The sequence below is a fragment of the Arvicanthis niloticus genome, chromosome 5, assembly GCF_011762505.2.
Source record: "Arvicanthis niloticus isolate mArvNil1 chromosome 5, mArvNil1.pat.X, whole genome shotgun sequence".
NCBI lineage: Eukaryota > Metazoa > Chordata > Mammalia > Rodentia > Muridae > Arvicanthis > Arvicanthis niloticus.
Window position 1 is genome coordinate 42,234,109 of NC_047662.1, and position 16,389 is coordinate 42,250,497.

The 16,389-nt window shown below is 39.7% G+C and overlaps 1 protein-coding gene across 1 annotated transcript in view; it reads left to right on the plus strand.

The window, feature by feature from the left end:
• Zyg11b (zyg-11 family member B, cell cycle regulator) overlaps positions 1-12,910 on the plus strand; it is a 56,471-nt gene extending 43,561 nt beyond the window's left edge. Inside the window, exons 9-14 of the mRNA XM_034503435.2 lie at positions 1,562-1,723; positions 1,825-1,872; positions 3,794-3,991; positions 4,122-4,174; positions 8,991-9,088; positions 9,753-12,910. Of these exons, the coding sequence (XP_034359326.1) occupies positions 1,562-1,723; positions 1,825-1,872; positions 3,794-3,991; positions 4,122-4,174; positions 8,991-9,088; positions 9,753-9,943 (750 nt within the window). The 3' untranslated portion in view covers positions 9,944-12,910. The remainder of the gene's footprint in view (positions 1-1,561; positions 1,724-1,824; positions 1,873-3,793; positions 3,992-4,121; positions 4,175-8,990; positions 9,089-9,752) is intronic.
• The last annotated feature ends 3,479 nt before the right edge of the window (positions 12,911-16,389 follow it).

Below are 16,389 nucleotides of genomic sequence, written 5' to 3' on the forward strand. Positions count from 1 at the left end.
TTTTATTTGTTTTGCTTTTAGTTTTTGCAGACAGGATGTCTCTGTGTAGCCTTGGCTGTTCTGAACTTGTGTAGACCAGGTTGGCCTCCTGCTCAGAGATCCTACTGCCTCTGCCTCACAAACACTGGGATTAAAGGCGTGTTCCACCACTGCCCTGCTCCCTCTTCCTTTTTTAAGTTCCAGATTTTATTATAATGGTATGCCATGACTAATTAGGATACTTGGTTCAAGGCCAGTGTGATGGCTCAGCAGTAAAGCAACTGCCACCAAACCTGATAACCTGAGTTCAATCCCTGGGACTTAATGGTAGACGAAAAGAACCAGAGAACTGTCTTCTGCAAATTCTCTTCTGAACAGAGAAGCTCAGTGTTTCATACATTCATTGTGTGTGTGTGTGTGTGTGTGTGTGCCTGTGTGCCTGTGTGTGCATGTACTCACATGCACAGAGACACACACATGCACACATGAAGGAAGAAAAGGAAACAAGCAGAAGACTAGGGGTGTAGCTCAGTGATTGAAGAATACTTGCATCCTCAGTACCATGTGAAGCCGTGTGGTAGTGCATGCCTGTATTGTAGCACTTGAGAGGTTGAAGCTGAAGGACAGATGTTCAGAGTCATCCTTGGTGTATTTGAGGCTACATGAGACCGTACTCAGAGAGAGAGAGAGAGAGAGAGAGAGAGAGAGAGAAGGCAAGAGGACAGAAAAAGCATTCTCCTTGTCTATATAGTTCAGTTTGGTGCTCCATACAATGAACAAACAAGTTGTTTTTTTTTTAAACAAGTATTCTTTACGGAAAGGCAAAGAGAAATGAAAGGATGAATAGGAAGGAAAAATGAAGGTCCAAACTAAGGGATTGTTGGCTGAGGCGGAAAGATCTTGACTTAGAGGATAGCGTTTGCTGCTGTCTTAGGGTTTCTGTTTCTGTGGAAAACACCATGACCAAAATCAGCTTGGAGAAGAAAGTTTATTTCACTTTACAGCTTACAGTCTGTCATGCAGGAAAGCCAGGGGCTGATGCAGAGGCCTGCAGGAATACTTGGTCAGCCTGCTTTCTTCTCCGTCCCTAGTACTGCCTGTTCAGTAGGTGCACCATCCACAGTGGGTCCTCTCAGCAGTCGCCAGTGGAGGAAATGCACTACAGAATTGCCTACAGGCAAATCTTACAGAGGCTTCTTCTTAGTTGAGAGTCCCTCTTCCAAAGTGCCTGTAGCTTGTGTCAGGTTGATTAGCCCTGGGTTGTAATGGCAGCACTGTCTTAAACAATACAAAACCAAACTGGGGCTATCAAGATGGCTCAGAAAAAAGTGGTGCTTCCTGCCAACCGTGACACAAGTTCAGTCCCTAGGACCCACATAGTGGAAAGAAAGCCAACTCCTGTAAATTGTTCAGACCTCTACACACCTCTGGCATGGATGTGCTTCACATACTTACATTTTTTAGAACCATTATAGGGAATGCTTTAAGTTAGGAAACTAGTCCTCATGGATTTGTGATTATTGGTAATCTCAAATTAGAACAATTCAATAATGAAAAATTAATTCATTTTTCTTCCTTTTAGCAACTTCTTCAAATAGTGAAGCAGAAAACAAATCAAAATTCCGTGGACACTACATTGAAATTTACTTTGAGTGCACTTTGGAACCTCACAGATGAATCCCCAACGACGTGCAGACACTTCATTGAAAATCAAGGGCTGGAACTCTTCATGAGGGTTCTAGAGGTTAGAATGGAAATTTACCTAATAATTTGGACAGTTTCTTTAGGCATTTCTTTATTATATTTGTCTATTTAGATAGTTATGCATTTCTCTTTCTTTTGTAGTCTTTCCCAACTGAGTCATCCATTCAACAAAAAGTTCTAGGACTTTTGGTAAGATATAAACCTTTCCTGATAAATTCCAAACCATTACTTTCTGAGTGTGTATGTGCATCAGAAGTCGTTGCTTAGGCAGGACTGTTCAGTGGGTAAAGAGCCTTCTTGCTGAGCCTGAGGATAGGAGTTGATCCTAGAATTTATGTGATGGAAATTAAAAACACACTGCAATATGTTTTTTGACTCTACATGTAAGATACACACACAGACACACACTTGCTCTCTCTCTCTCTGTAGATAGATGAATAAATGGGGATATAGGTCAGTTGGTAGAGTGCTTGCCTAGCATGCATGGAAAACCTGGTTCTAGTCTCTGTAGCATATAAAGTTGGATGTTTATATAAAATATAAATCTAAATATAAATATATTATTATTATTATTATTATTATTATTATTATTATTATTATTATTATTATCTCAGTACCCAGGAGGTAAAGAGTAGGGACAGGAGAATCAGAAGTTCAAAGCATCCTCCGATGCAAAGCCAAGATTACATGATACTTTATCTCAAAAAGAAAAAAAAGGAAAAGCCAGGTAATAGCTGTGTATGCCTTTAGAGGCAAGCAGATCTCTATGAATTCAAGACCAGTTTGGTTTACAGATCAAGTTCCAGGACAACCAGAGCTACACAGAGAAACCCTGTCTCCAAAACAAACAAACACACAACAACAACTACAACAAAACCCCACAAAATATAATTATTAAATTAAAAAGATAAACTTGATGTGATGGTGCAAGCCTTTAATCTTGGCATTCAGGAGTCAGCATGTCTCTATGAGTTTGAGACCAGCCTACATAGTAAGTTCCAAAGCAGCCAGGAGTATGTAGTAAGTCCTTGTCTCAAAATAAAGAAACCAATAAATAAAATGGGACATGGCCTCATGCCTCTGTAATTCCAGAAATCAAGATGCTGAGGTTGGAAGATCATAGTTCAAGGCAAACCTGGGTTACATCATTTGTTCAAGTCTAGCCTACACTACCTAGGAAGACTATGATAAAAAACAAAGGAGGTGAAGATGTAGCTCAGTGTGATGAGTCTGCCTAACATGCATAAAGCCCTGGGTTGATCTTTAGCACTGTATAAAATGCATGTGGTCAGGCAATGGTTGCTCACACTTTTAATCCCGGACCTTGGGAAGCAGAGGTAGGCAGATCTCTGAGTTTGAGGCCAGCCTGGTCTGCAGAACAAATTTCAGGGCAGGGAGGCCTACCCAGAGGAACCCTGTCTTGAAAAACCACAAAAAGAAAAAAGTGTCTAGTAGCACATGATGCCAGCAGTGGGAAGGTGGATACAGGAGGATTAGACATTCAGAATCTTGTGATACATGGTGATTTGCTAAGCCATTAATAGTATTGGTTGCTCTTCCAGATATATCCACATGGAGAATTACAAGTATCTGTAACTCTGGTCCCAGGGAATCTGATGCCCTTTTCTGGCATCTGTAGATACTCTCACATCTTGTGCATAATAGATACAGATTCAGGTGCTCATATTAAAAAAAAAAAAAGTCTGAAAAATCTCAAAAAAAATGTTTTTAAAAGAGTCTGTGATGGCAGCCAGTGTCAAGATGGCGTCAGGAACAGGAGTTGAGAATTCACATCTTGAATTGGAAGTACAACACAGAAGGGGCACACTAGAATGGTGCAAAGCTTTGAAACCTCGTGAGTGTGCTCCCAGTGACAAGCTTCTCCAGCAAGGCGATACTTCCTCAGCCTTCTGACAGCTTCATTAGTTGTTCATCAAGTGTTCAAGTGTCTTAAGACTATGGGAGACATTTGTCTCTCAAGCTACCATGATTTCTCTTACTTTAGTTGCAGACTGCCCGGCTTGCATGCTTTGTCAGAGAGCACCATTAGTGCTCTGATAGCTGCTTCCTTCGTGGAAGACTTAACTTTTATACCTTCTTTTTCTCCCAGAACAATATAGCCGAAGTACAAGAGCTGCATTCTGAGCTAATGTGGAAGGATTTTATAGACCACATCAGCAGTCTCCTGCACAGTGTTGAAGTAGAAGTCAGTTACTTTGCAGCTGGAATTATCGCCCACTTAATATCCAGAGGGGAACAAGCGTGGACCTTGAGCCGAAGCCAGAGGAATTCTCTTCTTGATGATTTGGTATAGAGTCATTTGGTGTTTTCTGGAATGATACAAACTACATTTGTAATGGTTAAATATGAAAGCTTCATAACGTAGTAATAGTTAAAAAATAAATATTGTAACATATCCTATGTCTTGTGTCTTCTAGCATTCAGCTATTTTGAAATGGCCAACTCCAGAGTGTGAGATGGTAGCATACAGGTAATTAGCATGATTATTAAGTAATCTGGTCACTTTTCTTATAATCTTTACTTCAAGTACAATCTCATAGTACTGCTTTTCAGTAAAATAGTTGCTCATTGTGGTGCCTGCTTATAATCTCTGCACTGTAGAGGCTGAGGCAGGACTGCCAAGTTTCAGTTTAGTCTGGGTTATAGGACAAGACCCTATCTCAAGGTGGATTAAAAAAAATGTTTTGACTTAGTTTCTACTATTCATTCATCATCCCTTTATTCCATGTTACTGAAGGCAGATGGGTCTCTGAAGCACAGCTGCTCTTTACATTTAGAGAGGACCCAGAGGGCTGGGGTCTACGCCTGGTAGGATGCTGTCTGTCATTCATAGAATCCTGAGTTTGGGATCCCTGTCTCCATGTAAACTGTGTGGCAGGCCATTGCATTTCTTTCATGGCTAAGAAAGTTGAATATTTTCTCATTTATTATCCATTTATATTTCTTCCTTTGAGAATTATTTGTTCTTTATCTGGGTATTTACTTATGGAGTCCTTTTCTAGTGAACATGAAACCCTAGCAACAGGTAAAATCAGGCATGGTAGCATACTACAACCCCAGACCAGGCAGATAGAGGCAGGAGGATTAGGAATTTAAGTCATTCTCATCTATGTGGTTTATTTGAGGCCAGCCTGGGCTGTATGAGACCCTATCTAAAAAACCAGAAGAGAAAGGAGGAAACTAAAAGAATAGAAAAGAAAACTGTTTGCTTCACTGACTGATGTCTTTATTATCCCTGCTCTCCCTTGTCTTTAATTTTTTAAGGTTTCACGGACTCTATAACTGTGGCATATATAGTCAGCAAAATTTTTTCCTATTTTATAGGCTGTCCATTCAACTCTGCTCATTGTTTCCTTTGCTGTGCAGAAGCTCTTTTAAAAATTGTTTTAGGGTTGGGTATGGTGGTATTTGCCTTTATTCTGATCTACACAACAAGTTCCAGGCCAGACAGAGCTACATAGAGAGACCCTGTCATGGGGAAATGTTTTGTTTTTATTTTTACATTTTATTTAGTGTATATGTCACAGCACATGTGTAGATGTCAGAGGACAACCATGTGGGTTTGGGGACAAACTCATGTTATCAGGCTTGGTGCAACCACTTCCACATTAAGGCATCTCAGGGGCTCTGAGTTCATTCTTTTTCATGTGGAGATCCAGTTTTCTCAGCACCATTTTTTTTTTTTTTTGAGACTTATTTTTCTCAATGTATGTGGTTTTGTTTCTTTCTTTCTTTTGTTGTTGTTGTTTTTGTTTTTTAAGATTTATAATGAATGTTCTGTCTGTATATACACCTGAATGCCACAGGAGGGTATCAGATCCCCATTCTGCTTAGATTGCTTTGACCTTCAGGATCTTTTTGTTTCTTTTTAAAAGTAGATTATTATTTGTGTGTTGCTGGGAAATGAACCCAAGGCCTCTGAAAGAGCAGCTGATGCTCATAACTGCTGAGCCATCTCTCTAGTCCCCTCTAATATTTGTCTTTGTTACCATTATCAATGGTGGTAGCTATAGTTTTGTAGCTTTATTTCTGAATCTTTCTGTTTTATTCCATGGGCCTGCATGTCTGGTTTTATGCCTGTACTGTGCTGTTTTGCTGTTAATGGGTCTATGATACACTCTGAGGTGAGAGAGTCTGCTGTCTCCAGCATAGCTCATTCTGCTTAGATTGCTTTGACCTTCAGGATCTTTTTGTTTCTTTTTAAAAGTAGATTATTATTTGTGTGTGTTATGTTGTAGTGTGAAGTTTTTGCTACCCAGCTTTAATCTCTGGCTGACCGAGATACCAGCCCCACCCAAGTTCCTTCGGGTCCATAAATAAAAGACATATACATTATCTTATTTTTCAATCTGCCTTATTGGCTCAATTGTTGGGCACCTCTAATCTCCCACTGCTAGCTCGTCCTTCCCAATACTCTTAGCTCAGCACCCTAAATCTGCCCATAGCTTTAGTTGCTCAGTTCTCATTCAGTTCTCTAAACCTGCCCTCAGCTTAATTATGTTTCTAATCTCTGGGGAACTGGCCTAAGGCCACTGCGCCTGTGATATCACATGACTGGTCACCTTTTCTCCCTGCCCTATGTCTCAGCCTGCCTCTGAGGATAGCTCAACATGTGCACCTCTTAGCTTCCTTTCACCTAGCAATTGGCCCCTGCCATCTTTATTGATCTATCAGGAACCCATTGGGGAATAGGACCTTAGCATCAGAACCACCCTCTACATTATGTGTTCTTGCCCATATGCCACGATGTACATTAGATAGTCAGAAGAAAACCTTGGGAAGTCTGGTGTCTTCTGTCCTAGGTTTGGAGCTAAACTTTCTCATCAGGCTTGGACTGTTAGTGTTTACCCTAGAGGTCATGTCATAGGCCTACTCCTGTATTTTCATGAGAATGTAAGGGTTGTTTTTCTAGGTCTGTGAAGAATCTCATTGGATTTTTCATAGAGCTTACACTTAATCTGTAGGTAGGTAGCGTTCAGTAATGTGACCATCTTTACAATATTAATTCCGATCCATGAGTTTGGAAGTCTTCCAACCTTCAATGTCTTTTTCAGTTTCCTGTGGTCTTCATCCTAGACATTTTTAGTTCCCTGGCTAGGATTATTTCTGAGCATTTTACCTTTTATGAAGCTATTGTGCATGGAATTTTCTTCCTTGAATTATTTCTCAACAATTTTTGCAAATTCTATAGAAAGGCTACTGATTTGAAGATGTTGGAGTTTTATGCTGCTATTTTGTTGAAACTGTTAAGAATTATCTGCAGGGGCTGGAGAGGTGGCTCAGTGGTTAAGAGCACTGACTACTCTTCCAGAGGATCTGAGTTCAATTCCTAGCAACCACATGGTGGCTCACAGCCATCTGTAATGAGATCTGCAATGGTGTCCTCTTCTGGTGTGTCTGAAGGTAGCTACAATGTACTCACATACAATAAGTAAATAAATAAATCTTAAAAAAAAGAATTATCTGCAAATAGGAATAATTTGACTTTCTCCTTCCCCTTATGCTCTATTTATTTTACTTTCTTGTCTTATTTCTCTAGTTAACAGAGTGCCAATATAAATGGAGAAATAGACACCCTTGTCTCAATCCTAGTTTTGAAGGAAATACTTGGGTGGGGGCATTTGGTATAATGTGAGCTGTAGGCTTGTATCAGCCTAGTTTCTTCAGACTTCTGTCATGAAAACTAAACTTTGTAAAGGCCTCAAGTCAATTTATGTACTTTATGACATTTTCATGTGCATATGTTAAGCTGTCCGGAATCCCTGGAAATGAACCCAGCTTGGTTGCATGATCTTCTAAACTTCTAAACGTACTCTTAAATTTGTTGTGTTTTGGTGATTGGTTGGTTTTTGTTTTAGACAGGGTTCATTATGTAGCCCTAGCTGACCTAGAACTCATTGCGTAGACCTTTAGCTCAGTGAGCTGCATCTGCCTTCTGGTTGTTGAGATTAAAGGTACTACTGTGCCCAGCGTCCTCCCATCCTCTAGACTTGAAATCTTTTTTGCTTGTTATGGATTTGCTTGTTATGGATGTTAGGTTATGGATCTAGGTTTTTTGGTTTGGCTTTAGTTTTGGTGTGTGTTTTTCAAGACACAATTTCCCGGTTTAGCCTTGTCCATCTTGGATTCTGTTGACTAGGCTGGCCTTGAACTCACCAAGATTCTCCTACTGCTGCCTCCTGAGTGCTGGAATTAAAGGTGTGCACCACCACCATCTAGCTTATGGATCTAAGTTTTCTATGTCCCCTTGGCTTAATTTTAGTAGGTTATTTAGAATTTTACATCCATTTTTTTCAATTTTCTGTAATACATTTTTCAAAATAGTATCTAATAATCCTCTAGACTTCATTGTAATTTGTTGCAACACCCTTAACCTCTAATTGTATTAATTGGGTCTCTTTCTTTTGGTTAGTTTAGCTAAGTGAAATGCCAATTTTATTTTTCTAGGGAGCAAGTCCTTATTTGATTGATTCTGTGCATTGTTTTTAGTCTTTATGCTTATAATTGTCATCCCTATTTATTGCACTGCTTTGGGGTTTGCCTGTTTTTCTAAGACCTTTTAAGATCTTGATCTTATGTGGCTCAGGCTGTGCTGTTTTCTAGAACTCACAGCCCCAGCTGCATTTGTGCATATTTGTTTACAATTGTTCTATTTCCTTGGTGAATTGTTCACTTTATTAATATGTGGTAGCCTTTACTTCTTCTGTCTCCCGCCCCTGTTTTTAAGATAGGGGCTGTCTACATCACCCTGGCATCCTGGAACTCATCTCATAGACCAGGCTGGCCTCAAACTCACAGATTCATCTGCCTCTGCCCCAATTAAAGATGTGCCATCACACCTGGCTTCTTCTGATTGACTTTAAAATGTACTTTTTTCGGATATCAAAGTTGGGAAGACCAAAAAAGAAAAAAGAAAAGCTTTAAAAGAGCCACACTCCCCTACCTTAATACAGTGTTTTACATATCTCTGGTGTACCAAGGTGTATCTAAGTGAAATCCTTTCTGAAATCAGCAGTGCAAAGTGAAGGAGTGTGTTGCTCCTTCATGTCAGTCTAGAAATGGCATCTATCGTCTTTTCTTTTTTAAAGATTTTATTTATTTTATGTGTATGAGTACACTATAGCTGTCTTCAGACACACCAGAAGAGGGCATTAGATCCTGTCAGTGCTCTGAACCACTGAGCCATTTCTCCAGCCCGCATGTATTTTCTTAAAGTTGTAATAATTACTACCTAGAAAATGATGCTTTATATAAACTGTGACTTTGATTTTTTTTTTAACCTTTAGGTCCTTTAATCCATTCTTTCCACTACTTGGCTGTTTTACGACTCCTGGAGTCCAGCTGTGGGCAGTTTGGGCCATGCAACATGTTTGCAGCAAGAATCGTATGTACCAAAAATAGAACTATACTTCAAATTCAATTCTCCTTTACAGAAAGTCATTTTGTGGAGGTGAAAGATTGTTGAGTCCCATAATGCTGGGTTACAGCATACATGGCCATGCCTTTTTATGTGGGTTCTAGGATTATTCAGGGTCAGCCATCTCCAACTAACCAAAGCTCTAGTTCCAGGGGATTTAATACCCTTTTCTGGACTCTGGCAAGCAAGGGGTACATAGACATACATATATAAAACACTTATACACATAAAATACTTTTAAAAATGATTCCTGAATTCAAGGGAATAAAGCGTAGATGATAAGAGACACCTGATTTGTGAGTTTTTTGTTTTGTCTTATGGAGGCAGGAGCTTTGTTTGTTTGTTTGTTTTTGTTTTTTTGAGACAGGCTTTCTCTGTGTAGCCCTGTCTGTCCTGGAACTCACTCTGTAGACCAGGCTGGCCTTGAACTCAGAAATCGGCCTACTTCTGCCTCCCGAGTGCTGGGATTAAAGGCGTGCGCCACCACTGCCTTGGAGGCAGGATCTTACTATGTAGATTTGCTTCATGGACTACCATGCATGGCCTTTGATGTGTTTTTTGTTGTTTTGTTTTAAGCTGTGAAGAACTTGTTTATGGGATAACTTTAAAACATTTTTCTTGTTTCTTTCAGCTTCAAGGTATTGCAGCATGCTGATTGAAGAAGGAGGACTGCAGCATTTGTACAACATCAAAGAACACGAGCAGACAGATCCCTACGTCCAGCAGATTGCTGTGGCCATTCTGGACAGTTTAGAGAAACATATTGTGCGCCATGGAAGGCCCCCTCCCTGTAAAAAGCAGCCCCAGGCCCGACTGAATTGATAGCCATAGATAGTTGGGTAATGAACAAACAATGGGAAGCATTTTTGTGGTTGGTTCATTTGGAATAGCGTGCTCTCTGGTGTTTGGGGGGCGGGATGGGGGGGGGGCTATCTGTGGTAAGAGTCCTGTGATCCACTTGGAATTGGTAATGTACAGTACTGCCCATGTGAACGGTCTGATTTGTTTTGTGATTTTTAACTTATGAAGCAAGAAAGGTCTTCCTTTAGTATTGTTTTTTAGGAAATCTTTCAGTGTTTGAACTTAACCTGTGCTTGAATTCTACGGTTTCACGATAAGTTGCACGCACTCTTATGCAGACTTTCCTTTCAGGTGAGCGAGGTGCTGACTTGACTTCAGCCCTGCCTCGCTATAATTTTATATTGCTTCTGTAAAAATGCCCCTATTCTCTGTGTCTCTTTCACAAGATGCCCTTCTTTGTGTGAGTGGAAGGTGTTGTGTTTCTAGAAGCTTCTTGCTGTCAGGAGCCCTAATGGCAGTCAAAGGAATATAAAAGAAAAAAAGATCATGAAAGAAGGACAGAGTTGAAAAGGAATTAGAAATTGCTTTTGTGGTATAGCTCTGAAAATGGAAAAGGTTCTCCTGCTGTCCCTCTACTAAGGCGGGAGCAGAGCTGTTCTCCACACTGAAGGCTAGAAGCTCAGACCATTGCTATTCCTTCTTTTCCAAAGTCATTCTTACTCCATGGAATAGAGACTATTCTTGGAGTTAATTTGCTTAGTTAAAATACAATTGACAAGAGAAAATTTGTTGCAAAAATTTAACCTTGAGTTGGGATGTGGTTCAGTGGTAAAGTTTGTTCTTAGAATGTACCAGTTCAATACTCAGCACTACACACAAAAAAATTAAAGGTTTTTGTTCAAGTGTGTATATCTGTCAGGCATAAATGGCTCATGTCTACAATCTTACCACTCAGGAAACTGAGCAGGAGGGGTGCTTTGAGTTTGAGGCCAGCCAGTGTTAGAGAGTGACATGGAGTATGTCTTCATTATATGTTCATGTTAGAAAAAGATACAAGAGAAGACTGGGCTGCTGCTGACTGGTTTAATGTGTAGTCGACAGGGTAAAAGGAAATGTTCTTGATAGATTATTAGGCAGTTGCCTTTCCTTTAAGATAATTGATATATGAAGAATCAGTTATCCTATGAACCCAAGAGGCAGCAAGTTACCAACAAATTTAATTTCCACTATAATTTTAAGTTGGGACTAACTCAGACCTATAATCCAGTAATGGCAAGGGTGAGACAGAAGGCATTACAGTTGGAGGTAAGCTAGGCCACAAAGTTGCAAGCTAGCCTGGGCTACATGGGGAGACCCTTTCTCACGAAACAAAACAAATTTTTTATTTTAAGGGAGTCTTGGTGGCACTTGCCCTTAATTCAAAACACTAAGGAGCAGGTGGCTTTCAGGGTCTGCATGGACTAGATAGCAAGACCCTGTCTCAAAACAAACAAGGACACTCACATCTTGTTTTGTAAATAGATTTAATCTGAAATCTCTTCTGACCACATTCATACATATCTAAAATGTTTTCAGCAGAAAGGAGCTAGCTTAAGCTATGCATCTGGGCGTGCACCTGTACCCTAGTGCTTGGAAAACAAAGGTGGGAGGAGTATGAGTTCTAAGCCAGCCTGGACTACAATAGAGACCAGCAAGCTCATTGATAGTCTAACATGTCTGACTCATGTCACACTCCTTGGACTTGAATGTTTCCGACTTCCTTCATAAGGATGCATACTAAATCAAACTGAAAGAAAACAGACATGTAGAATTATCAAAAAGCCATATAAAACTATGGTTTATTTCTTATTTCATTGGTTCAAGGAATTCTGAAAGCTATAAGATACATATTTCTTCAAGATGGTTGTTCAAACCCATGATCTACCACTGGAGAGACAAGATTGTCATTTTGAGGCTAGCCTCAGCTACCCTAGTGATGCTTGTCTCAGCAGCCTCCACCACAAAAAGATGCATTTTTCATAGTTAAACACATTTCAGAGAAAAGAAAATTCTTTCAAAGGTTTAGTTTTTGCTTTTTGTTGACATTTCCCTCTCAATTTTAATGTCTAAGACAAAATTCTGACAATACGATATAGTCTGCAATGGCTAGCAAGCTGGTGGTGTTGACCTGCCACACCTTCATAGTACACTTCTGAACTATTTGCGAACTTTAGCTTCAAGTGTCAGGACAAGAGTACATGTTCTTATAGGCTATTGCTAACCTTGCTTTTACAAAGTTTCAGAAAAATAAAGTCTGTTGGTAGTGTACACCTGTAATCCCAGTATCTTAAGCTACATAGCAAATTCAGAACCAGTTTTGGTTACCTGATAACCTATCTGGAGAAGCAGAACAAGAAATGGTCAAAAGGCCTACAGAATGATTCAGAATAACCTGATACATGAAGGTTTCAAAATCAATTCAATTTATATTTTCCAGACCAGTCAGGGCTAGATTACAAATAAACTTTAAAAATACAAAACAAAAACCAAAAACAAAACCCCACAAACTCAGTGACTGATTGTATCCCAAGTAAATCAAGATGTTAGTATCTCTGTGTTTTTTATTTATTTATTTTTTTTTTTTGGTTGGGTGGTGATGTATTTTTGTTTTTGAGATAGAGTCTCACTGTGTGTAGACCCAAGGCTATAGGCTATATTGATCTCATTCAGTTGGCAGTCCTGAGTGGGTGGTAGGATTCCAGGCATGTGCTACCATGTCTGCCTGTGGGGTGATTCTTTTTTTGTTTTGTTTGTTTTTGTTTTTCAAGACAGGATTTGTCTGTGTAGTCTTGGCTGTCCTGGAACTCACTCTGTAGACCAGGCTGGCCTTGAACTCAGGACATGTACTTGCCTTTGCTTCCAGAGTGCTGAGATTAAAGGTGTCACCACCACTGCCTGGCTCTGGATGGTTCAATAAAGTCCTGAAATAGCTAAAATGTAGTAAATACATATGTGTGTATTTATAAATTACAAATGTCCAGCCAGCTTCTACAGGCCTCCCATTTGTAATTGGTTGGTACCTCCAAAGCAATTGGCTTAGCGGTGTGCTTTCAGGCATAGTTTAGACTAACCAGATTGTTCAACTCACCAGTTTACTCAGACATAAGTCATTGGGTTAGGAATAGCAAGACTTTGATCTGCTGAAAGAAATACATGCACAAGGACCCAGATTCAGTCCCCAGCACCCTCCCAGAGAGGAAACGGAATTATTAGACTTTGTAAGACTGGAGTCAAATAAAGCAAAATATAGCAAATCAAAGCATCTGGGTTTTGTGTACTGAATGTTTTTTGCCATGGTCTTTGTACTCTGAAGTTTGTTTTCCTTCTGGGTTGAGAGTGCAGTTCAGCTCAGTACTGGAGTGAGTCACGCTGAGTTCAGCTCTTTCCTACACTATCAGAAAAAAGATGATATTTAATGTTTTTTAAATTTTTTAAAAATTTTATTGGTGTTTTGGCTGCATATGTATATATCTCTGTGTTGAGGAACTGGAGCTACAGACAGTTGTGAGCAGCCACGTGGTGCTGGGAACTGAACCAGGGTCCTTTGGAAGAACAGCCAATGCTCTTAACTACTGAGCCATCTCTCCAGCCCCTAATGTTTTCTTTTAAAAGTTATGAATAAAGCCATAAATCAAGAAGTAATAAGGGGTGGACACAGTGACTATTGATCTCTTACCTGAGGGTTTAAAAAATCGTATCAGACCAGCAAGTTGACGAGTTGATCATAATTATTATTAACCTGAGCAGGAAGGGTACTCTGGTTTATCCAGAGTGAGCATGAATGAAACTATCTTGGGAGTTTGCTTCTATATTTTTTTGTTTCTAAAGAATCAAAGACCCATGTTTTAAAACTACCAACCAACCATGCTTGGTGGTACATGCCTTTAATCCAGTACTTGGGAGGCAGAGGCAGGTGTGAGTTCAAGGTCTGGTCTACATAGCTCTAGGAAGCCAGGGCCACATAGTGAGACCTTGTCTCAAAAACAAAACAAAACCTCACATCAATCATAAAAATCCAGTTAATGAAATTTTCTCTTACTAATGAGCCCTTTTAGGCTGGTCTCTGGTCAATTTTTGTCTTTTTATTTGTTTTGACTTTTTTGCTTTGTTTGTCTCATGAAATCAGAGCTAGCTTAAAACTCTCAACCGTCCTTCCTGTCTGGGTCCCCAAGCACACCACCTGCTTAGCTTCTTAGTCACTTCATTGCGATTGTCTGAAATTAAAGGTGTGTTAAGACAACACTGGTCTGTCTTTGATGCTCTTTGACCATAGGTTCCCCCACTTTGGTACATGGGGATAAAAACATTTAATGTGCCAAATTGGGATAAATTAAGGAACAGTAAATCTGGCTCAGTTTTGGTTCTGTTTCGTTTTGTTATTTGAGATGGGATCTTTTGTAGCCCAAGCTGGTCTCAAGCTCACTATGTATCTGAGGATGACTTTGTACTCTGTTTGCCTCCCCATGCTATGCTGGGACTATAGTCATGGGCCACTATCCCCAGCTATTTTTTGCTTTTTTTTTTTTTTTTTTTTTTTTTTTTTTTTGAGATAAAATCTTGACATATGTTTCATACTGGCCTCAGACCTCTGAGTGTTGGGATTATGGGAATGCACCAAGCCAGGCTTGGCTTAGTGTTATAAAATGTATCTTCTTCCTCCCCTAAGCCCAGAACAATGTGTAACCATACTAAAAGTTGAAAAGGGGAGAAGAGGTAACAAAAATGAACCATTTGGTAATGGTAACCTGTAATCTGTCTCCTCTCCAATGGCACATTTGTATTAGTTGGTTATTATGGGACTTTAATTGGGTTTTAAATAGTGTTAATAAGCTACAGACATAGATTAAATACCTACTCTCAGCTGATGTGGGCTTTTCCAGTTTTATCTACATATTTATGTGGAGAGATTGTTTGGGTCAGATCTGCTCTGAGACTGCTTCCAGAGAGGTTTGCAAACTGTTTTCCTACTTAAACCCAGTGTAGTGATTTCAGATGATTTTGTTTATCTCACAGATATTGGATGTTTAGTCTTTGTCATTTGCTTTGTGTTGACACAGTTTTAATTTTCAGTGTTAACTCACAAAGTGTTCATTTTAGTAATGATGTAGAACCCACCAGTGATGGGAATAAGAGTATGGTGGAGACGTTTGCATTGGGTTTTAGGCTCATCATGGCTTGTGTTCCCTAGCATTTCATGGACTTGGCGTGATGTGGCACACTGTGGGAAATGCAGTTGTTTGTTTCCAAGACTTAACCCGACACTGATGACTAATAATCTAAGAAAGAACTTTCTCCCTCCTTTCCACTGCTCTACTTTTAAAAGAAATTAATTATGCAAAACTGAGTGCAGTTTCTTACTACTGTACTGATAGGGTACCTCTTTAGGACACATAGCCTAGGTGATAGTCAGACCAATGACAAGTATGCCAGCTGTGTGGTAGCTTATGCTTGTAACCCTAACGTGCCAGTGTTGGGCCAGGGAGAACCTGACTTCTGCACCATCTTGGGCTACCCCCCCTACATTCCCAGCTACAAAGGAGGCTGAAGCAGGAGGATCATTTGAGGACTTAAGTGAGTCACAAGTTTAAAATGAGACTGGGCAAAATAATATGATCCAGCCTCAAAAATATAATTGTAGCTGAATGTCCTGGTGCATGGTTTAATCCCAGCACTCAGGAAGCAGAGGCAGGTGGATCTTTGAGTTAGAGGACAGCCTGGTCTACAGAGTTCTAGGACAGCCTGGGCTGCAAAGAGAAACCCTGTCTTGGCGATTAGGGGGAAGAATATATATATATTTATTTTAATTTGTCAAAATTGTTTTGTGGCAAATCCTAAATCTATTTCATTAACGGTAAACACTTGACTTCGAGCTTACTTTATGGAAAAAAAAATTGAGTTTTAAGGTTGTTTGTTTGTTTGTTCATTATTGAGTCAGAGTAAGACTCAAATATATGAATCAAATGTGTGTAGCTCTTGCTGTCTTGGAACTTGCTATGTAGACCAGGCCTGCCTCTGCCTCCTGAATGCTGGGATTAAAGGCATGTACCAATACACCAGGCTCTTTTAACCTTACTTTAATCAACTTTGGAGCAAAATGTTTTTTAATTTATGAAAAGTTAGGGCACTTTCATAAAGGGAAATCTTTTATAGCATTTTTCCTCTAAAAAAAATCAGTGTTATGTGAAAATTTGAATTCTCAGATAACATGCAGAAGCTTTTTTTTTTTAAGTCACTGACTTGTGGGCCAGTGAGCTGGCTCAGTAGGTAAAGGTGCTTGCTGCAAAGCCTGAGTTCAGTTTCTATGGTAAGAGTCCTCATGGCAGAAGGGGAGAACTGGCTTTCACAGTTGTCCTCTGAGCTCCGTGTGTGCACCATGTATGCTCATCCTTCATGTTAAATAGATAAGGACACATAACAAACTTAATCAA